Source organism: Myotis lucifugus, unplaced genomic scaffold, assembly GCF_000147115.1.
Source record: "Myotis lucifugus unplaced genomic scaffold, Myoluc2.0 scaffold_1377, whole genome shotgun sequence".
NCBI classification, from domain to species: Eukaryota; Metazoa; Chordata; class Mammalia; order Chiroptera; family Vespertilionidae; genus Myotis; species Myotis lucifugus.
The window spans coordinates 3,536-25,477 of record NW_005872425.1 but is presented as its reverse complement, the minus strand read 5'-3'; the positions used below and the strand labels follow the sequence as shown (position 1 = coordinate 25,477).

The following is a 21,942-nucleotide window of genomic DNA, read 5'->3' as shown; positions in this document are numbered from 1 at the left end:
TTTAGATTTTTTTTAAATCCAACTACACTGCCCGAAACCCGTCTGGCTCAGTGGATAGAGCGTCGGCTTGTGGACTGAAAGGTCCCAGGTTCGATTCCGGTCAAGGGCATGTACCTTGGTTGCGGGCACATCCCCAGTAGGAGATGTGCAGGAGGCAGCTGATCGATGTTTCTCTCTCATTGATGTTTCTAACTCTCTATCTCTCTCCCTTCCTCTCTGTAAAAAATCAATAAAATATATTTAAAAAACAAATAAATCCAACTACATGTTGCTTTCAAGTGACAGAGAAAATTTGAAATAAAGAGAAAATAAAAAAACAAGGCCAGGCAAATATTAAAGGAAAGCAATACTAACATGAGAAAAAATTTAAGGCAAAAAAAAATAAAAGAAATAAAGAAGTACAATACATCATGATTTTAAAAACACTCCACTGAAGAGATATAACAACCACGAACTTCTATCATCTAAATATCCTGTCTCAAAATACATAGAGTAAAAACTGGAAGAATTACTAGGAAATATTGATAAGTACCCAAATGCAGAAGAAGAGCTTAGTGCATTCACCAGAAACAAATAGATCAGGCAATAAGAAAAAAGATCATTTGAACCACATAATTAAAAGATTGATCTAACAGAGAAATATGTAACCCTGCTCCCAAAAAGCATGGACTGTAAATTTTTTAAAAATATTTTATTGATTTCAGAGAGGAAGGGAGAGGGAGAGAGAGAGAGAAACATTATTTTTATTTGGAGCCTCCCGGCTGGTGAACTGCAAATGGGTTATAAGTATGGACCCCTCAGACTGAAGCCCCAAGGCCAAATCCCTCCAGCTGGGAGCAACTTCTTGGGTTTAACCACTTTACTTCCACGTGTCGTTTTCTAAGTGAGCCACAAAGTGAGAATCTTCAGAACTGCGGTGTCCATGGTCTGCCCTGTGCTGTGTCTGGCTTCAGGACGTGTGAAATCCCACTGAGTTAAAAAGACTTACTGTAGATTCTTTTGCCAGTGTTTGATTTAGGATAGTTTTATCTAATTTTGTTTTTTTCATTAGTCTAAAATATCTTTTTTTATTGTTAAACTCAAAATTATAAGCATGCGGAGTAATATGTATTATTGCCTCGTCCAGTGAAACCGTTTATAGAAATGTGACTACTAACTGCCCTTTGGGAGAACCCAGTGATGAGTGAGGGAGGGAGGACAATAGGTAAGTGGAAGGAATAAAGGGAAAATGAGGCTCCTAGATGGTGCGTCTAGAGTACAATGTGTTCACTGCGGGCACACACAAAGCAAAAGAGACTCCCTATGATGGGTGGAGATAGAAAGGGGCCTGGCTGTGAGAGGAAGACTGAAAGCCCTAAGGCAGTGGTTCTCAACCTTCTGGCCCTTTAAATACAGTCCTCATGTTGAGACCCCCCATAAAATTATTTTCGTTGCTACTTCCATACTGTAATGTTGCTACTGTTATTAATCATAATGTAAAGATCTGATATGCAGGATGGTCTTAGGCGAACCTGTGAAAGTGCCGTTCGACCGCCAAAGGGGTCGCGACCCACAGGTTGAGAACCGCTGCTCTAAGGGATGGGGCTGTGGGTTGGGGGAAAGAGATGCTGAAACAACCACAGGCCAGGGGTGCTCATATGGCCACACTGTTTTCCACTCTGCTGGGTCGCAGGTACTCGTAGGGCATATCCAGCTTTGCATTCCGGACCTCAATTTCCTCATCCAGGGCAGCCAGCTCCTCCCTGAACTTCTTCAGCGCAGCTTTGGGCTCAGGGCCTGAAAAATACTCCTCCTCATGCTGGCCCAGAGTCACCTGAGATGGAGAGAGAAAAGCAGCTGAGAGCCTTATGAACCCCAGTTTGGAGCGCCACACCTCCCCATAGCTGCCCCCTTCCTCAGGGACCAGGCCACCCGGCTCACAATAAAGGGCTGACGTCTGCCCAGTTGCCAGGTAATGGACATCTGGAGAGAAGCCTGATGAAAGTTGGGCAGTGTGGCCATCACCGTCTCCAGTGTCACATCCTTGGTGGTCGGTGGGGGCTGCCGCATTGTGCAGGGTGCATTAGGGACCCAAGCATACCAGTCCAGCTAAGAAGGGGCAGATATCCAGAATCAAAGTCTGCTAAGCATAAAAACCCCTTAGCCACCTGCACACAGCTCCCAGCCCCACTCCAGGTACAAATGCCCAGGGCCCCCCTATAACAAGTACCTGGCCCAGGTGGACGGAGGAGTGCTGGCCAGTGCAGGTGAATATGCACATGGTGACAAAGTGGCAAAGCTGGTCCCGGGACGCTAAGGACATGGGAAATCCTGCAACAGGCAAGGAGAGTTAGACGCTGGGAGGCCAGGAACAGAAACAGAGCTCAGAGAGGCTGAGCAGGGAGAATACGAGAGGGAAGAAAGGGTGTCAAGGACTCTGAGGAACTATTGTGGGAACTGACATGAGCATGAGTTGTGGTGGGAGAAACGGGGAGATCTCCTGGGAGGGCCCTACTCAGTGGGGTACTGGTATGACCCACACTGGCTCACACGTGTCAGTTATGTTAAATGTTGCAGTATTTAGCAAGCTGGTTGACATCACAACAGTAGCTACGGTGAAAATATTGACACCAAGTAAATGGGCAAACACTACAAATCAGGGCTTTTTTTTCCCCCCCCAGAGATCCAGTTGTTAAGCATTTATGAGCAACCACTGGTCCCACTGCATCTGGGACCTAGAGGGATTCTTCTTGCATAAGAATCTGAAGAGGCCATGGGCATTTTAATAGGGGTTGGACATGCTTCTGGACAGTTTCATAGAAGCAGGGAGGGTTCAGGGGATGTTCCCAGGAGGAATCTTCCACACTGGAGGTCTCAGGGCAGGGGCTCAACTCACCTTGGTCCTGGGCCCCTAGCAGGCCAATCTCAGTGATCTCTCGACACCAGGTCTGCAGTTCAAGGTCCTCTTTCACCGCCTTGTCCGTCTTACAGTGAAGACTCACAATTCCCTCCACATAGCTGTCAGCCAAGGGGTTGGGCCAAGAGAGCTGAAGCTGACAGGGAGCTCCAGGCCCTCTGCTCCTTGCCCACATGGCCAGGTCAGGGCACTCAGCCCTCCAACACAGATCACCTGTTCTCTCAAGCCACTCCCTGACCGCCCACCTTCCCCCCAAGCCCTGCCTTCCCCTTGCCTCACCGATAGATGATTTCCCACAGCCACAGAGCATCCTGAGCGTAGTAAGAGGACTTGACTCCCAGAAGCCCCCGGTCAGTCAGGTCATCAGGGGGACAGAATGATCTATAGGTTAAAGAGGCTCTAGCGCGCCTAAGCAGCTCCACGTGGCCTCCCCCACCGGTGCTCACCACCTGAGAAGCAAGGATGGGCAGGGTCAGGCAACTCCACCTGCCAGAGGCCAGAGCCAGAGGGAGCATGAGCTCCAGGAGCCCTCTTCTCTCTTCATACCTGGTCAAAAACGCCCATGTCGGAGACCAGCCCATTCCTGGCCCGAACATTAATTTCCATGGTGTATCGCAGGTGGGGGATTATCAGCTGGAGGAAGAAAGCGGGGAAGAACAAGTCAGGAGAGACCTGCGGCAAGTCCCTGCAGAAAATTGGAGCTGCAGAACAGGAAGGGTGCCCAGTCTTCAGGAAAAGCAGAGACATGAAGTTCAGTGGTCCCTCGACATCAAGAATGTTCAGTTAAATTGTAATTCATTCCACAAACCGTTGTATTACTAGGTGTACTGGTTAATAATGTGGATTTTTTTCAATAGATGGAGTTATACATATGTTGATGTATATGCGATTTAATATGTATGCTATTTTGTTGTATTGACAACAAGCTTCAAAATTTCATATGTCAAATTTTCTGAAGGTGTTAACATCATAGATATTTTTTTGCTCTGCTTTGATTCTCTGCATTGTACGTATCACAGCTGATGTGTCATAATACAGTCTTTATTGACTGGTAGCCCAAAATGGAAATGAAAATCCCCAAAGATCAGGACCTCTGTCTGGCTTAGCACAATCATCTAGAATGGTTCTTGCCCCATTGGAGGCACCCAAGAAGAACAGTTAATGGGTGAATACTCAGTTAAATTGTCTGATTAAAAAAAAACAACAACAAAAACAGGCTACTGTTGTGGACCTGAGCCTGTCTAACTGGCCTGTGTGTTACTATTTTAGGACAGGTCAAAACTGGCTGGAAAAGTCTTCTATGTTATTTGCTTGGTCTTCCCTTTTGCTATGGCATCCTCAGTCATTTGTGTGCACTGTCTATATACTTTCTGTTCATCTATCTGTGCTTTATACATAAAAAGAGCAACACTTCTCATATCCCACCCCCTCATCCCCCTCCTTGCCAATGAATCATTCCCACCTCCTTGGGAGGTGATGTCACCTGTTGAAAATGCAGAGCAAGCCACCTCACTCTCTTGCTCCCTTGTCTCTCATTGGTTGGCTTTTCCCCACACCCTGAGACTCCACAGAGAGGAGGACTGTGCCATGGGGCAGAGAGGCAGGCAGGAGAGAAGGGGATAAGGTATTACCTTGAAGATAGGGTGTATCGATGGAAGGCATCTCATGGTGGCCATAGCGATAACCTCAGCCATCAAATGTCCCCTCAGAAGATGAGAGAGAAGCTCGTGAAGCTGGAAGTCAGAGCTACGGACCCAGCATTTGGCCAGGAGCCAGGCCATCGGGGGGTCCGTGGGCAGGAAAAGTGGTGGTGGTGGGGATCCCATGCGTGGCAATTGGAGCTGGAGAGAGGATAGAGTGTGGGGGAAAGAGGATGAGTGGCCAGGTGCCCAGCAGATTCCCCCCCTTTTGCATATTTAACCGCTCCCTTCTTCCCCAAATTTGCTTAGCTTTCTCCATCTCACTGCTGCTACTCCCAGCAGCCACTATTCCTTCTCCTGACTTTCCTACCACTCAGTGCATTAACATTGTACATGCTGCTCTGCTGGTCTTCCTGGCCTCCACTTGCCCTTTCACTCCCCTCAGTGTGGACAAGATTCAAACCCTCTGCTTTCTTTATCCCACACTTTTTCAGAAAGTTCAGCTTCTCTCTAATTTTTCAACACCACCCCTATTCATCTGATTAAGTCTCTAGTTCTCAAGCTGCTCTGCCTGGCCTGGACAATGGGCAATTGCTGTAACATGACACCCTAATCCCTGAATCTAGCATCTCCCTTCTCTGATCCATCTGAAACAAGATGACCCATAGAATGTGCCTATAGCATCTTTCACAACAGCCTACACCAGCTTCCTGTGTTCATACTCCTTGATTTGGTATCCACCGGCCACTGCAGTCTGGGCCCTCTCACCTCACATTACCCCCCAGCACGCCAGCCCAATTGTCCATTGACAATCTAACTTCTCACACTCTGCACACCTCAGCCTCTCTGCCAAACCCATCTTCCCCTGGGAAAAGATTCTGCTCCTTCGCCAAGGCTCATGCCCACCCCACCTCCCATGACCCCTCCCACACTATCTCTATCCTCAGGTACTTCCTTGGTACTGGAGCATATTTAGATTTTCCCAGTCTCTCTCTCCAGCTAGACCACACCTTTCTGCCTTTGACCATTGCCTCCTTTGCTGCCACCTCCAGTTCTTTAGCACAAGTGAATCCTCAGTGAATTTCCGTGAAGGGCTGAGCTGAGAGGGCCAATCACGGGGGAGCAGAAATCTTCTCACCTGGATGACCATGGGCAAGAGTTTCCCATCAGGCTGCAGTTTGAGCATGACCAGAGGGGCAGCCAGGTATTGCTGGCTACATAGGATGACGTTAGCCTCGATCCCATCCAGCAGGGAGAAGTCGGCTTCAAACAGCGTGCCTCCCTGGATGGGGGCAGAGGGCGAGGGCTATCAGTATAAGGCATCTTCTTCCCACCCTGATTCCCCAAAGGAAGAAGAACAAGAAGGAAACTAACTTATCCCCATCACCTACTTTGTAACAGGCAATGAATCACATGCTATGGCTTCACATAAGTCTTACAAGCACTTGAATTAACTCCAGGTTTATAAAAAAAAAGGAAACATAATAAAAGAAGATAGGTAACTTGCCTGAAGTCACACAGTTTATAAACAGCACAGCCAGGGTTCAAACCCAAGTCTGTCTCACCCTATAATCCATGAGTTTTCTCTGCCCAACCCATCAATTGATCCATGTTGATTCCTGATTAATAAGCCCACCCCTGATCTCATTCTCTTGCTACACACTCCCCCAAATCCTTAGCACCGAGGTCCAGCTATTTCTTCATTTTGATTGCACCTATCACCCATCACACACTCTTCCTCCACAATATGCTTTTCTCAGTCGAGGAGGAAGGCCGTGCAGTTGCACACCTCCAGGATCACTCAAGATTTCCCCTGTAGAATCCCCTCTTGCTTCAGGGGGCAAATTGGGCTCATAGTGGGGCCCAGAGCAGCATAAACACTGACCACACTCCCATTTCACTGTGTGGCCTCCTTTGGGCCATTATGTCCATACCTGCAGCTCCTGCTCCAGCTGGGCCTGCACCTCCTCCATCCCAGAAGGAAACACCAGGCGGGCAGGAAGGCGACTGGAGCGCCTTAGCAGCATGGGGTTGACGCCATTGAGAAACTGGTACCCAAAGAAGGCATCTTCCTTCCAGGAGTCCCGCACCTTCACTGAGGGTGGCAGTTGTGGAGCACGTTGTGAGATCTGATCTCCTGGTTCTCCTAACCCCCACCAAACCATTCCCTCTTGCCCCGAGCCCACCAGAGGGACCCAGACCTCAGGTCTCCCAGCCCTGGGTCCCTCGATTGGGTGGTAAGGATCCTGGGAGAAGTACTGGGATAGGGATACTGACCAGCCAGCTTGCTGTGGTCACACCAGAAGATCCTGTTGAAGTCATCCAGATCATTCCAGCAAGCAAGAATGTTTAGAGAGTCTTTGATGGCTAATTTGGCCAGCCTTCAGGTAAGGATAAGCGAAGCGTTTAAAAGTTAGTCTCAATATCACACATTGTAACTATAAGCACCCCCCTTAGGCTAATCCAGCCCTGTCCCTGTTCAGTCCATAGAAGCCCCTGGACCAGGATACTTCCCTCTCCTCCAGCCCCCACTGCTCTCACCCCATGGCCAGTGAAGTCTTAAAGTCAATTCTCTTGTCCTCCAGAAACCTCTCATCTGGCGGGAGGTCACATAAATTGGCCGCAGCCACATTCAGGATCAGCCCATCTTTCCAGTTACCCCATCTGTGGTGCAGAAATGAAATCAGGCATTGATGCCCAGAAGGGCCAGGACTCACTGCCTGGTCAGGAGGGGTCAGGGTGGGGTAAGGCTAACCGGTACAGCTTCCTTCTCTCTTCCAGCTCCTCCTCCCTGTGTTTCTTGAACAGGCCTTGAGGGTCCTCTACCAATGTGCGACCTAGAGGAGGAAGGAGGGTGTGGACAAAGGCATGGACTAAGAGGCTTCTCCTGTGTTGAGGCCAAAGGTAAACTGAGTGGGGGGGGGGTGAAAGGATTAAGGAAAGACAGACAAGAGAATGAAAGCTGGGTCTCGATGGGACGCTGCTCCCTGATGAAGAGACAGTGCCAGCACCCATAAGCCGTGTCTTTATTTTATAGCAAATGCCACGAGGCAAAGTAGGGGTGTGATCACGTTGTTTACAGCATTCTCGTGAGTTCCAACCTCACTCAACTACATGCACTTGAACTATATCACAAGACAGGTGGGGCCACGTGTTTGGACCATAGGTTCAAGCTTACAACCACAGCCATTGGCTATGATTGTGCTGGGTGGGCCCTGCCCTCCAGCTGGGACTTGAGCTTGGCAATGAGAGGACCCTGTCCTTTCATTAGTCCGAGGCTTGGACCTGGCCAAAACACTGTAGCCGCGCCCCATACTCATGAGAGCCTCTGCTTTCCCCTCCTTCGTCCCTGCCAGGGGTGCCTCTCAGCCCACCCTTGCGGGGGAGGGGTGACCCTTCAGCATCACGCCCCTCCCCAGCCTGCCTGTCAATGCCAGCAACCACCTCTTCCAAAAGGAAAGAAGACCCAGCCCTCTGTTTCCCGCCCTCACACCCTGTTCCCTCTCCTCTCCCCCAGCCCCAGCCTCTCTTGGGCCCCAGAGGCCTCCTCACACCCCACCCTGCGCTCACCTGTGCCCTCGGGGAGGCTCAGGACTCCACTGCCCTTCACCCAGCGGTAACACGGGAACCTGAACTCGTCCCCACCGGCCCCAGGGCCCTGCACGGAGATCCAGTTGCAGAACCAGGCGTCATCCTGCAGGAAGTGCTCTTTGCGAATTTTCACGAACAGCAGGGGCCCCAGGTACTCCTTCACATGCGCCTGGAACTCCGTCTCCTGCAAGCAACACAAGCAGCTCAGCATCCATGGCGATCGCCTGGAGGGGGGACTGAACTGAGCCCAGCTCCCCGCCCAGGCCCTTCTGCTGGGTCTCTGGGAAGCGGCGCCAAAGGAGCCAAAAAGAGAAAGGGGGGACAACCAGGTGTTCCCAAGTCCCCATTATGGGCCTTGGAGTTCTTCAGCCCGGGGTGAGGCGGAGGAGGGAAGATGCACTCCTTCCTGCCCTCTTTCCTCCTTGTAGTCACTGATCCTACCAAGCGCTGAGCTGGGCGCGGGGCGCTGGGCGCGGGGCGCTGAGCTGGGCGCTGGGCGCTGAGCTGGGCGCTGAGCTGGGCACCCCCGCGGGTGAGCGCACCGTTGCGCGGGGAGATACACTGTTGACCAGACACTTGCAGCCAAGAGACCGCGGCGCCCCCTCCGCTTGTTGTGAGCGGAGACCTCTAGGTGTGGAGGGTTTAACCAGGGAAAGTGAGAGAGAGGGGAGGTTGGGGAAATGCGTGCCAGGGAGAGGAAGCGAGAGCGCTGAGGCTGAGCGAGGACGAGGCGGCGTGGAGCCGAGCACGGAGCGCGTGGGAGATGAGCTTGACTAGACGGTGAACAGTCTCGAAGGGCAAGCCAAGAATTCGGTCCTGAGAACTGGCAGAAGCCATTCAAATGTTTGTGGGGAGGGGCGTGTGAAGGGCGGGGGTGTATTTGGAAGACATCGATCTGGCTGCAGGAGGGCTTGGAAGGGCAGGAGAGGAAGCGGCTGGGCGGGGAAGAGGCTGAAGGTGGCCACGTAGGTTCACGGGACACTGGTGGTCGGGGGCGGGTCGGACATCCGAACGCGGGAGCCGGAATGTCCAGGAGGCAGAATTGAAGCGCTGGATTCTTGTTTGGAGGCGAACAGAGCGGGACGCTCGCGGGACCCTTGGGGGGCGAGGTCGGGGATGGGGGGGCAAGCGGAGAGGTGTGGGGGTGGGAAAGGGGAGGACCTCGCCTGGGCAGGTTCCTTTGAGGCGTCCGCAGGACAGACATCGGGATCTGGGGGTCCTGGAAAGAGCTGGGTGGGCGACGGAAATGAGGGGATGGGAAATGGGGAAGAAAAAGGAACAGCAGCCCGGGGCGAACCAGGTAGATGTGATGAGAGAGGGGACGGGATCAGGAAATTCAGCTCTTAGTTTCTCTCCTCCCCCCACCCCCACCCCCCATCCCCCGCCTCGTAGAAGAGGTTTGAAATAGGGTTTCAGAATGGAGGAAACTTCCCGGGCCAGATACTCAGTGGTTAGAGCGTGTCCTGACACCCCAAGGTTCCAGGCTCATCCCCGGTCAGGACACATACAAGACTCGATCATGCATGAGTAAGTGGAACAAAATCAATCTCTCTCTCTCTCTCTCTCTCTCTCTCTCTCTCTCCTCTCTCCTCTCTCGAAATAAAATCGAGGAAACCAGAGACACACAGCCCCTTCATGATCTCTGCAAAAAGAGACAGAGCTCTGTGCAGGAGGGTGTGCAGGAGCATCCTCCCCATCCCAGGGAAGCCAGAGGGCCCGGACATTTATTGAGCGCCTGCTGTGAGCCACGCTCTGCCCAGCACCTCTCTTCCCAGAAATGTGAGGGCCTCCAGGCTGGGGGCCAGCTCCCGCAGCTCACCTTGCTCCGCGCCGGCCGCAGGCGCTTCCCGAGCGCGGCTTCTCCGTGCTGGCCCACCAGCCACAGCTGCACCTGGTTGTTGGAGCCCGCGAAGAGCGAGGACCCCGTGGACACGCGGATGCGGTAGACACCCATCTTCCACAAAGACGTTTCGTGCCTTCTGAGGGGGAAGAGGAGTGGAGGTGCCTAATAAAAGGGCTCAAGACCCCGCCCCCCTAAAGCCTCGTTTTGAAATTGCGGACGTGCAGGGTGTGGATGGATGGCAGGCCTCCAACCAACCTCCAACCAACCGGGCCTGGCCACAAGCTCTGGGCAGCCCAGAACTCGGCCCCAGCTCAGGAAGGCGGGGCCTGGGCGGGTTTCGGGTGCAGACCCTTATCTTTGTGGGGGGAGGATGGAATGAGGAAGCAGAGAGGATTTGGGCTGAAAACATGCACGAAGAAGAAATTGACACCTCTCCCAGCAGGCAGATGGAGTGTGGCTGGGAAGTCCCCTCAATCTAAACACATAGAAACACAGACATACACACACACACACACACACACACTTGCTGGCCTCACAGGTTGGTTCAACCCCACCAATGGTCATGCTTAAGGTTGTAAGGGTGCATGAGGAAGCAAGGAGGCCTGGTCTGCAGTTGAGGAAGGTACAAAATGAAAAATCAGACAGAGGCCAAAAACCAGGACTACAGGCTTTATTAGAGGAGAAGGACCTGCCAGGTTGTCTCGCAAAGGAAGGACAGCAGCACGTGCAGGGGTGGGTGAAATGGGAAGGGGTGGGGGCTTAGTGTACTCGGCGCACACTGATTGGTGGCTTACTGCATTGTCCATATAGGACAAGGGCTTGATGGCGAACCTTTTGAGCTTGGCGTGTCAGCATTTTGAAAAACCCTAACTTAACTCTGGTGCCGTGTCACATATAGAAATTTTTGATATTTGCAACCATAGTAAAACAAAGATTTATATTTTTGATATTTATTTTGTATATTTAAATGCCATTTAACAAAGAAAAATCAACCAAAAAAATGAGTTCACGGGTCACCTCTGACACATGTGTCATAGGTTCGCCATCCCTGGCTTAGGGTATTTGGCAGGTGTGGATTGGTGGTCCAATGTATAGTCCATATAAGGTATATGGTTAGTCACTCAGGTATTTCCGGGCTGCAGGTTACATCATACTCCGTCCACCAGTTGGGGGGAAGGGAGGAACTATCATTCCAGGTTTCGGTAATAGTAAAAAAATTGAGAGTCCGGGCAAGGTCAGGGGGCGCGAGGGTCCATCTTCCATAGCTACTTCCTGCTGGGAGGGGGTGTCGTCAGGGGCATCTACCCGGGGTCTCAAAGATTCTGGTGACATAGGTGTCTCTAGGTTCTGAATTCAAGGCCAGATAGATTTCTTCCACCTTCTGGTTGGCGAATGCCTGCATTCTGTCCTGCAATAAACTAGTGAAACAGCCCATGAGATAGGGGCCAAGGAGCAAGATTAAAAGAATAAATAGCAGTGGGCCTAATAGTGGGAGGAGCCATGGAGTAAGTGAGCCAAAGGTGGCATACCCCACTTCTAGCTGGTTATGTCCTCTTTGGTCAATCCTGTCCCGGAGGGATTTAATGTTTTCTTTGACAATTCCTGATTCATTTACAAAATAGCAGCATTCTTCCCCAAGAAAGACACAGGTACCTCCTTTTTCTGCTGTCAAGAGATCTAAAGCACGCCGATTCTGTAGGGCTACTGCTGCTAAGGAGACTACCTGCCTTTGAAGGGATTCAAGGGAATTGCTGATGATGGAGATATCCTCTGAAAATTCAGCAGACAATTTGTGGTAGAAATGAGCAGAGGAGGAAATGCCTCCTACGCCTGTCCCTACTGCAGTGAGGACTCCCTGAGAAGACCAAGAGAGGATTCGAGCTCTCCCTCTGTTCTGATAGAAAGATTGGGGGTTAGGAAGACATAAAGGCAGAGCAAGTGTTTACAGGTCTTGGGGACACAGGTGTAGGCTGTAGTCCCACAGAGGAGAAAAATGCCCGGTGGAGGGCAGGCTAAGGGAGGGGGTGAATTTATAGATTGTGCACAGTAGTAAGGTGTAGGGGTAGTTGAGGTAGTGGTTTGAGAGGTATTTGTTAAACAGGTAGTGTTTTCTGTATGAAAGAGAGAGATGTTGTATAGTGTGTGTTGAGGTCTGGTATAGGCAAGAGTTAAGTTAGTGGTCCAATAGGTTGGGATTGGAGTGGCTATGATGGGGGTTTGAGCCAGTGACAGACAAATCCAGCAGGATGTAGAGAAGGAGGGATTGATGTTAGAGAGTAGATGGAAAGTTGTGTTGATGAGGGTGGGCAAAGGAGTAGGTTCAGGGTTCATAGGGCGAGAGAGAATGTTCTTTAGTGGGGGAAGGATAGGTCGGGGATTAATATAGGTTTTGATAAAGACAATTATAGTAGAATTGATGACTCCTTCATCATCCCATGTCCGTTTCACCTGAAAATATTAAAAACCTGAGCTTCTTCCAGAGTAAAAATTGGAGGGTCCCTTGCCAGGTAAGAGCCTGTGAGGAACGATGGGTCTTCAGGTCCTGGATGGTGCCACTGAGTCTTCTTCAGGGATGGTGGGAGGCATTTGGTGAGCCTGAAAGAGGTAGGTATTGCAGTGAAAGTGGGAGGGAATGTTAGAACGAGCTGTTATCCAAGGGAAAAGAAAATAGGAAGGAAAGGAGCAGTAAAAGCCGGTGACCTGGATGGTTGGATAAGAAGTAAGACACTGTGCTGGCTTAACTTCTTATTTTTACTGAACCTTAATCCTTGCTGTTTTTCTGAATATTCTGGTTTAGCTTAAGAAGTATCCAGCAACCTTGTCCTGCCAGACTTGGAGACTGAAACCTCACTTTCTTGCTCAGAATAAAATGGCCCTTTTAGAATTCTTGTAAATAGTTAATTTAGAACTTCTTTCTTTCAACTTTTCTCTTTTCCTTCTCATCACATACACAACCTTCACAAATTTCACACTTTCAAATTAGCCTTCAAACCTCCTTTCTATGTCCTTCAAAAATGCATAACCATGCCTCAGACCTTCCATTAAGTATTTCTCTTACTTTTAAGAAAGTATACATCAATGTTTCAGTATTATTTAACCCAGCAATGCTCCAAAGTCTTTAAGTTAATAAAGACTTTGGAAAATTATGTATAGGTATATGAGGCTGGAGAAAATGCAGGGGGAGGAGAGAGTAGGCCCTGCAGTCTGTTCCCAGTCCTCTAGCCTCTTGGATTTTAAAACTGCCCCATTGTTCCTAGAGATAATGATCTCTGTTTCTGATAATAGCCGAACTGTTGTGTTCTCTGGTGGGGCCACAACATTAGTAACAAAGAAACAGAATTTCCGGAGATGAGGCCCAGAAATCAGGATTTTAAAAAGATTCCCAGGTGATTCTAATGTGCAGCCAAGGTTGAGAACCACTGCCTTAGAGACCATAGTTAAGTAGCAAATTGTGAGTCATGCAGATTCAATGAGGCTTCATTGGGTAGCCTTGTCCTTAATAGTAATTTCCAGCATCCTATCACAGTAGTAGTAACAGACTTTCCTCCTGGTACCCTGAGTCTGTACCATCTTGCTCACCTCCCTTCCCTCCCATTTATCCATCTGTTATTGTGATCCTTTAAAATATATTTTTATTGATTTCAGAGAGGAAGGGAGAGGCAGAGAGACATAGAAACATCAATGATGAGAGAGAATCATTGATCGGCTGCCTCCTCCATGCACCCTATTGGGGTTTGAGCACACAACCCACACATGTGCCCTTGACCGGAATCAAACCAGGACTCTTCAGTGCACAGGCTGATGCTCTTTCCACTGAGCCAAATGGGCTAGGGTTGGTATTGTGATTTTTTAAAAATAAATCTTTATTGTTCAGATTATTACAGATGTTCCTCTTTTTTCCCCCCATAGCTCCCCTCCACCCGGTTCCCACCCTACCCCATGCCCTTACCCCCCGCCCCCCCCCCAGTTTATTCTGTTCATCATCATCAGAAGAAAAAGGTAAAGATAAAAATTATGAACAACAAAGTGACAACAAATACATATCTATCAACAAGTGAATTTAAAAATCAAGTCAATAAAAAATCTGATGAACAGGATGTTGTGATTTTTAATAAGAAATATATATTTGGTCTTCCTCCCCATTTCAGGCAGAGTTCCTAAAACCCTTGGAATTTCTTAAAGGATAAGAGCAAGAAAGGTGTCTTTTATTATGTTAATGAGGTGGTTTTTGGAAAGCCCCTAGTTCACCTAAGAATGGAAGCTGGTTGCTAAAGAAACCAAACTGATGAGAGGGTTGGAACTTTCAGCCCCACTCCCAGTCCTCTGGGGAGGGGAGAGGGGCCAGAAGTTGGCTCAGTCACCAATGGCTAATGATTTAATCAATCCCACCTATGCATAACCAAGGGCTGGGTTTAGAGAGCTTCCAGGTTTGTGAACACAGGGAAATGGGGGAGAGTGGTGCCTGGAGAGGGCATGGAAACTCCACACCCTTTCCCCCTACCTTGTCCTATGCATCTCTTCCATCTGGCTGTTCCTGAGTTATAATATCCTTTTATAATAAACCAACGATCTAGTAAGCCAAATATTTCTGTGAGTTCTGTGAGATGCTCTAGCAGAATATGTTTTTTGCATCCAATGTATTCTCTCCTCTCTGGGATTCAATGGCATGAATGTTAGACCTTTTGATATTGCCCCACAGAACACAGAGGTTCTGTTTATTGTTTTTTATATTGTTTCTCTATGTTATCATAGAGAAAATATCCAATTATTTGTTGCCTCTTTCCTGTCACCTCCATGCCACTGTTGAGCTATCCCAGTGAATTTTTATTTCAGATATTGTATTTTTCAGTTCTGAAACTTTCATAATTCTTTTTTATAGTCTCCATTCAGCCAAGAACATCTATCTCTCCATTCCAGACCTTTACCAAGGAACAGTCATGGCATCTGCTTTAACATCTTTGTCTGATAATGCCAATGGCTGAGTCATCTCAGGGCTGACTTTCAAGTTTTGCCTTCCCTCTCAGTCTGCGTGCCATTAGTAACTTCACAGACTCCTCAGGTCCTTAGTTGCAGTGTGTATTTGTTCAGAATTTCCCATTGTAATCAGTGGGAAAGATAGGCTGCATTGGGCTTAGCAGAAGTCATTGTTGAATTTTAATAATATGCATGTATAATGGATGAATGTTGAAAACATCATGTTAAGTGAAAGAAGCCAGACACAAAAGGCCACATATTGTGTGATTCCACTTACATGAAATGTCCACAATAGATAAATCCATAGAAAACAGAAAAAAAGACTCGTGTTTCCAAGGTTTGAGGGGAAGGGAAGAATGAAGAGTGAATGAGAAGAAACCCCATGGACGGGCATCGCTCATTTTACTGCACTTCACTTTATTGTGCTTCACAAATGCTGCATTTTTCACAAATTGAAGGCAAGACCCTTCCCCTTGGTCTGAAACCAAACCCACAATATCTCTGAGGTGTGTCTGTAGGGGGTTTCTTTTGTGGATGCAAAATGTCCTGAAAGTAAGTAGTGGTGGTGGTTGCATAACTCTCATATATACCTAAAAACACACACACACACACACACACACACACACAAAACAAACAACTTTTAAAACGCTGACTTTCATGGTATGTGAACTTTATCTCAAGTTGTTATTTTGAAAAAATATATATATGTAAACCTAGGATTTTTATTGTTTATTTTCAACAAACACTGTATTCTACTTGAAAGTTAATTTTGAGAATTTCCTGTTGTGCAGTTAGCCCCTGACATCATTAAATGTGTTCATTGCAAGAGCAAGTTCACTGACAGTTCACAATGATTCCAGCTCACTTTGGATACAGTTTTTGTTTCCAGCCCAAGTTGGATGGAGTACTCATTTTTAAGCTATTCAAACATCAAAGACAATTTTTTAAAATTTAATCTCAATTTCTAAAGTATACTTTGATTTTTGTTTAAATGCAAACACAAGAGGAACAACTCAGATCCTACTCTCTGTGTATGCAGTTTCTCTTTTCTTAGTTATCTTTTTGTTTTCTGCTGTGAAGTTTTAAGTGCAATTCATCAGACACAAAATATTTTCAAACAGCTGTAATCAGCCTTAAACAATACACAGCAAAGCACCAAGCTTTAAATTGTTGCTTGAAGATTGAGCACAGAAAATCTGGAGAAGTCATGAATTGTGCAACAACAAAATGAAAGAAAATAAGCATTTGCATTGAGAAAGGAAATCAAATTTCAAGAAAGAAAAGGATAATTTTTTAAAGAATTCAAAGTATGAATTCATAGCTTTTCTTATTATAATTTTTTAACTTCTAATTTTTAAATTTTACTGGCATGATTATGTAGACAAAGCTTAAATAAAAGAAAATGTTCCCTGTCTCATTGTTTTCTAGCCATGATTATTATAATTATTATTTTTTATTCGTGATTACTAAAATTAATTTAAGGGTGTTAAAAATTATCTGCTTTGCCCTTGCCAGTTTGGCTCAGTGGATAGAGCATGGGCCTGAGGACTGAGGGGTCCCGGGTTTGATTCCTGTCAGGGGCAGGTACCTTGTTTGCAGGCGTATCTCCAGTAGGGGGTGTGCAGGAGGCAGCTGATCAATGTTTCTCTCTCATCGATGTTTCTAACTCTCTATCCCTCTCCCTTCCTCTCTGTAAAAAAATCAATAAAATATATCTCTTTAAAAAATTATCTGCTTTGAGTGTCAAATAGGCAAGGTATACAGCTGCCCTTTGGTGTTGACTGTAGCAAGGAGGGCACCTGTGATTAAAACTTTCCCTTGAACCAATGCCAAAATTAAGAAATGGTTTCTGGGCAGAGTCAAATGCAGGGCATTTTAAGGAAAGCATAGTCTGAAAATTAAGCAACAGGTATAGCTATAAAATTATATTTTAAAACCTCAGAAAGATTTAAGGTGGTGCTTCAAACAAAGGCCTTGTAAGGGTCTCAGAGGTATATCCAGCAAAATGTCTCTATTAAAACAATAGGGCATTTCAGAATCTTCAGGACAAGGAGTCCAAGCTAGAGAAGGGGTTATTGCAAAGAAATTTATATACAGATTTTTATCTAATAGGTTATATTATAATTTATGCCTACAATACCCACGAGGTATATATATATTTGGCCCTGGCCAGATAGCGCATCTGGAAGCAGATCCAACCTGGTCTTTACACTAATGATGCTATGTGGCTACATACAAAGGACCTCCCTTTGAGGTGGAAGGGAAAGGAATGTGTAGGGCTCAAACTATGGCCAAAGGTGGAATAAAATAAATTTTTTAAAAGAATCAGGCTAAGGAACTGGTTACCTATAAACATGGGCTTCTGTTTATTGAAAGGAAAGGATGCTTTAGAAGAGAAAGAGCCTAGAGCAGCGGTCGCCAACTGGTGGTCCACGGACCACTGCTGGTCCGTGAAGTCCAAAAGGTTGGCGACCGCTGGCCTAAAGGATAAAACCAAGAGCCACAGTGAACTCACAGGCAGTAGAACTAAACCAAATCTCAGTAGCTATGTCTGAGAAACCACCCCCAAGAAGCCTCATCCACATCTGGATGAGATCCTGGACTTTTAACTGATGCCATAATGGGATGTAACTTGGGGAAAGGGTTGAGTGTACTTTGCAGGTGGGAGGGATGTGACTTGTGATCAAAAGATGGACTGTGACAGATTGTGTTTTCCAAATATTTCCACAATAATATCTAACATCCCACATGCCCTTTTGTAACACTGACACTACTCCCATCAAATGGTGGAATCTGGATTCCCCCCTCTTGTGTCTTGTCTGGACTTCTGTGACCACCTGAACCAATAGAACACAATGGAAGTGATGCGATGTGACTTGCAAGGCTAGGTTAAATGTCATGCTCTTCCTTGCACCATGTTATTTTGGGCTACTTGCGCATAGAACCTAGCCACCATGCAGTGAGAAACCCAAGCCTCATGAAGAGGCCACATATAGATGTTCAGGCCAACAGCTCAAACTTGAGATCCCAGTCAACAGGCAATATCTACCACCAGACATGGTGGATGCAGAAGCCTTTGAGATGACTCCTGCCTCAGCCACTGTCTGACTACAACTACAGGAGATTCCCTAAGTGAGAATAATAGCTGAGCCACCAGAACTATAAGATAACAATAAATGACTTAATGATTTTAGTCACTAAGTTCATGTTTTAAGTCACTAAGTTCATGTTTAAGTCACTGAGTTAATCTTTTAAGACACTAAGTTGATGATTAAGTTAATGTTTGAAGTCACTAAAATAATTGTTAATGTTTTAAGTCACTAAGTTTTGGGATGATTCATTATCCCAATTGATAATTGGAACAAACATGCAGAAGCCAAGGAGAGGAAGGAGAAGAAGGCCTGGGGAAAAGAGCTAACCCAGTACTTGTATCAAAAAGTGTTGACAGAGATGATAGGCCCCTTGCCTTATAAGAGACAGAACTATATAGGCACAGGCATATGGGGTCAAACCGCATCTGTCCAACAAATGGCATTCTACTTTGTGGATGTCAACATATAGGTGGGCCTCTAGCAAATCCAATATGGTGGGGGGGATTTCCTAGTTCTCTGTTCTCCAAGTCACCTTTAACTGATTTTTTTCCAGCCTCCATTCAACATGAACAAATATATCACCATCAGAGATATATACTGACGGGGGTAGTGTAGATTTTGTAGAGGAGACATCATGGAGAAGAGTTTAAAAAATTTAACCCATTTCTAAACAACCATGAAGAGTCAGGAAGTAATACCAAAAAATGAGCCTTGGAGAAGAGTTCTGTACAACTCTTTAGGGGAAAAGAAGAGGAGTATTGGGCTGTCCATTGAGGTCCAGGGGTCATAGGTAAATACTGTGTTCTGTATTCTCACCTACCTCTCAGGTGAAAAATTTATGTAGTAATCTTGTTGTGATAGAAACTATTTTTTTTCAGGAGAGGATGTAACAGGATAAAGAGGTGAAGATTTTCTGCTTTTGGCAGCTGTGTGAGTTCCTCACAGGGAATTACTTAAGAGGGTATATTCAGACTCTTAGTCCACAGCTTTTTAAAAAAAATCTTGAGAAGAACTGAGTATATCCAAACCTTGGAATCTGGGGAGTGGTCATGGAATTACAACCTAAAATAAAAGTGGCCAGGAGGTTTCAGCAGACTCCCAAGCTACATATAGACACAAAATAAATAAATGAATAAACAGATGAATTAATAAGTAATTACAGCACAGTTATTGATACCTTTCAATCAGGAAGGCCAGGAAGAGGACCTGAGTGAGCCTTCTCATTTCCAGGAGGGGCTGAGGGGAAGCTGAGGATCTAACACCCCCAGATGTGAAGCAGGGAGCTCAGGGCATGTTGAGATGGTGTCAGAGCATAGCTGCTCTGAATCCCTATATTCTTCTGAATTCTGCTAATGGCTACGCCAAGTGTCAAAGCAGGACCTAATTCTTACTCCTACTATGTGTACTGGTTAATAATGGTGGATTTTGTAAACAAAGAAAACAAAAGAATTTCAAGAGAAGCATCAAACGTGCTTTCTTCAAAGTAATGTCCATTGCAAGTTACACATTTCCCCCATCTTTCAGGTAATTGGTGAGTGTATAAGCAGGAGTCTTTATTGTAGGAGCCAGTGGCCATATGGCCATCAGACAAAACAGTTCTTCACAACGAAGTCTCAACAGGCAGCTGCACACCAGTTGATGAACAAGTACATCTTTCCCACAAAGTAGCAGTAACCTCTGTACCCACAGTCATTATCTGAGCAGCTGCACGCTGCCCCTAGACCTACCGCCTCACATAGCAGCAGCACCTGAGCTCCTAACCTCAGCAGCCTCAGTAGCCTCTCTCCAGCCTCTCCAGCCTTTCCCCTTTTCCGCACCACTCTAGCTGGTCAGTCACGTGGATTATAGCACTTAGACAAAGAGGCCTCTTGCCAATAGTGACATCATATTTTGGCTACTGAAAGGCACATGTGCACAGTGTACCGTGAGATTGCTGTCCTTGCACCTGTGTATGGCATCTTAGTCTTGAACATACTGATTAAGATTCCCATATTCAGAGTGGCCTTGGCCGTCAGCGTGCTAACAGCAAGACTGCAAGACCTTCACTCTCTAACTGCCGGAGCAGGGCAGTTATGTCTGCCTTCTGTCTGTAACGCCACCCCCTCCCTGGAGGCTTCCTTAGGGAAAATGGGTGGGAGGTGGCATTCGCAGTCTCAGCATTCTCAGCAGTGGGTAGAGGATGAGTCTCAAGGATGCTGTCTATGCGTGGGACAAGGTCTGTCAGTTAGCATCACTGCAAGGCAGCATAACCTGTATGCCTGTCTGTCTATCTGTCTGTCTGGGCTGTGGGTTGGGGGAAGAGATGCTAAGACAACCACAGGCCGGGGGTGCTCATATGGCCACACTGTTTTCCACTATGCTGGGTCGCAGGTACTCGTAGGGCATATCCAGCTTTGCATTCCGGACCTCAATTTCCTCATCCAGGGCAGCCAGCTCCTCCCTGAACTTCTTCAGCGCAGCTTTGGGCTCAGGGCCTGAAAAATACTCCTCCTCATGCTGGCCCAGAGCCACCTGAGATGGAGAGAGAAAAGCAGCTGAGAGCCTTATGAACCCCAGTTTGGAGCGCCACACCTCCCCACAGCTGCCCCCTTCCTCAGGGACCAGGCCACCCGGCTCACCATAAAGGGCTGACGTCTGCCCAGTTGCCAGGTAATGGACATCTGGAGAGAAGCCTGATGAAAGTTGGGCAGTGTGGCCATCACCATCTCCAGTGTCACATCCTTGGTGGTTGGTGAGGGCAGCGGCATTGTGCAGGGTGTGTTAGGTCAGATAAAAATAAATATCACATGATCTCACTCATTTGTGGAATATAATGAACAACATAAACTGATCAACAAAAATAGATCCAGAGACAGAGATAGATCCAAACCCCAGCAGGAAGGCAGAGGAGAGTCGGGGGGAGAGTAAGAGATCAACCAAAGGACTTGTATGCATGCATATAAGCAGAACCAATACACACAGACACTGAGGGAGTAGGGGCATGTGCTGGGGGGGTGGGAGTGACTGGGGTGGGGTCCATGGGGGGAAAAGGAAACATATGTTATATTATGAACTATAATAAAATAAAATAAAATAAAATTAAATTAAATTAAATTAAATTAAATAATACAAAAATTCCTCTTAGTAAAATAAATAAATACATAAATAATAGCTAGTGCTCTTTCTGGGTCCCACAGCAAAGCGCCCCCTGACCCCTAGATATGGAGGAACAGGCAGGAGCTGCCCAGTATGTCAGGATTTCTAATGTCCAGATCAAATCTGTTGGAGAGGTGGGAGCCTTGGCCTGGAATCCTGAATATTCCTGAACTCTGGGCTCTGAATGCCATGGACCTTGGGTAATATCTGCCACTCCATGGACATCAGTTCCCCAATTTTCCATTGAGGGTTGGGTTCAGAACTGCATAAGCCTGAGCTCAGAACAAAGGGGTCAGCTCCCTCCACCCTGGGTGGGTATTGGACAGAGGTGCCTGCATGCGGTTCCAACTCTGGGCTCCTTTTCAGACAAATACTGGCCAAAAGCTCATCTGACCTGCTGAATGCTCACCATGTCCCCCATGCCTCTCCATGTCTGTGCATGATTCCACCAGCAGATCCTTTTCCAGAGCCCCCGCGGAAACCTGGGTGCAGCTAGGACCCCAACTTTGAGGACACACCGCTGGGTTCATCTCAGGCTCTGTTGGGCTCAGTATCTTGTTCATTTATTTCTAAATACATATTACCCTTCTGGAAAAAGCATGTGTGGGTATCACTGATTTCATAAAACAAGCAAACAAACAAAACATCTCTCCCTATCAGTTGAATTGGGGCAGATTTTATTAGCAAAGATAGATATTTGCTACTATTGCTATAACATTCCCTAGTTGGAAACAGGTTTTGATTAAAAACAGACATTGGTTAAATACTCCT

General features: G+C 47.1%; 2 protein-coding genes across 2 annotated transcripts; both read right to left on the bottom strand.

Annotated features, from left to right (window-relative positions):
• Window positions 1-1,573: 1,573 nt before the first annotated feature.
• On the bottom strand, window positions 1,574-10,102 carry LOC102433865 (arachidonate 15-lipoxygenase-like). Its single transcript, XM_006107717.3, has 14 exons — window positions 9,947-10,102; window positions 8,107-8,311; window positions 7,292-7,373; window positions 7,078-7,200; window positions 6,814-6,917; window positions 6,471-6,631; window positions 5,675-5,818; window positions 4,528-4,737; window positions 3,443-3,529; window positions 3,176-3,345; window positions 2,876-2,997; window positions 2,210-2,310; window positions 1,921-2,088; window positions 1,574-1,813 (listed from the first exon to the last, which is right to left on the bottom strand). The coding sequence occupies exons 1-14, from the start codon at window positions 10,079-10,081 to the stop codon at window positions 1,634-1,636; spliced, it is 1,992 nt and encodes a 663-aa protein (XP_006107779.1). The 5' UTR covers window positions 10,082-10,102; the 3' UTR covers window positions 1,574-1,633.
• A 10,254-nt stretch (window positions 10,103-20,356) lies between these two features.
• LOC106695476 (arachidonate 15-lipoxygenase-like) lies at window positions 20,357-20,762 on the bottom strand. Its single transcript, XM_014449727.2, has 2 exons — window positions 20,655-20,762; window positions 20,357-20,547 (listed from the first exon to the last, which is right to left on the bottom strand). Exons 1-2 carry the CDS (start codon window positions 20,739-20,741, stop codon window positions 20,368-20,370), a joined length of 267 nt encoding a protein of 88 aa, XP_014305213.1. The 5' UTR covers window positions 20,742-20,762; the 3' UTR covers window positions 20,357-20,367.
• Between the last annotated feature and the right edge of the window lie 1,180 nt (window positions 20,763-21,942).

What these genes read in the sequence shown, in the direction of transcription:
- LOC102433865 (XM_006107717.3), bottom strand. Translation starts at nt 10,081, where the DNA reads ATGGGTGTCTACCGCATCCGCGTGTCCACGGGGTCCTCGCTCTTCGCG. An exon ending in GAGCCTCCCCGAGGGCACAG is followed by an intron (nt 7,374 to 8,106) that starts GTGAGCGCAGGG and finishes TTCCTCCTCTAG; the next exon opens with GTCGCACATTGGTAGAGGAC. An exon ending in TGACCACAGCAAGCTGGCTG is followed by an intron (nt 6,632 to 6,813) that starts GTCAGTATCCCT and finishes TGCCACCCTCAG; the next exon opens with TGAAGGTGCGGGACTCCTGG.
- LOC106695476 (XM_014449727.2), bottom strand. Translation starts at nt 20,741, where the DNA reads ATGGTGATGGCCACACTGCCCAACTTTCATCAGGCTTCTCTCCAGATG. An exon ending in GCAGACGTCAGCCCTTTATG is followed by an intron (nt 20,548 to 20,654) that starts GTGAGCCGGGTG and finishes TCTCCATCTCAG; the next exon opens with GTGGCTCTGGGCCAGCATGA.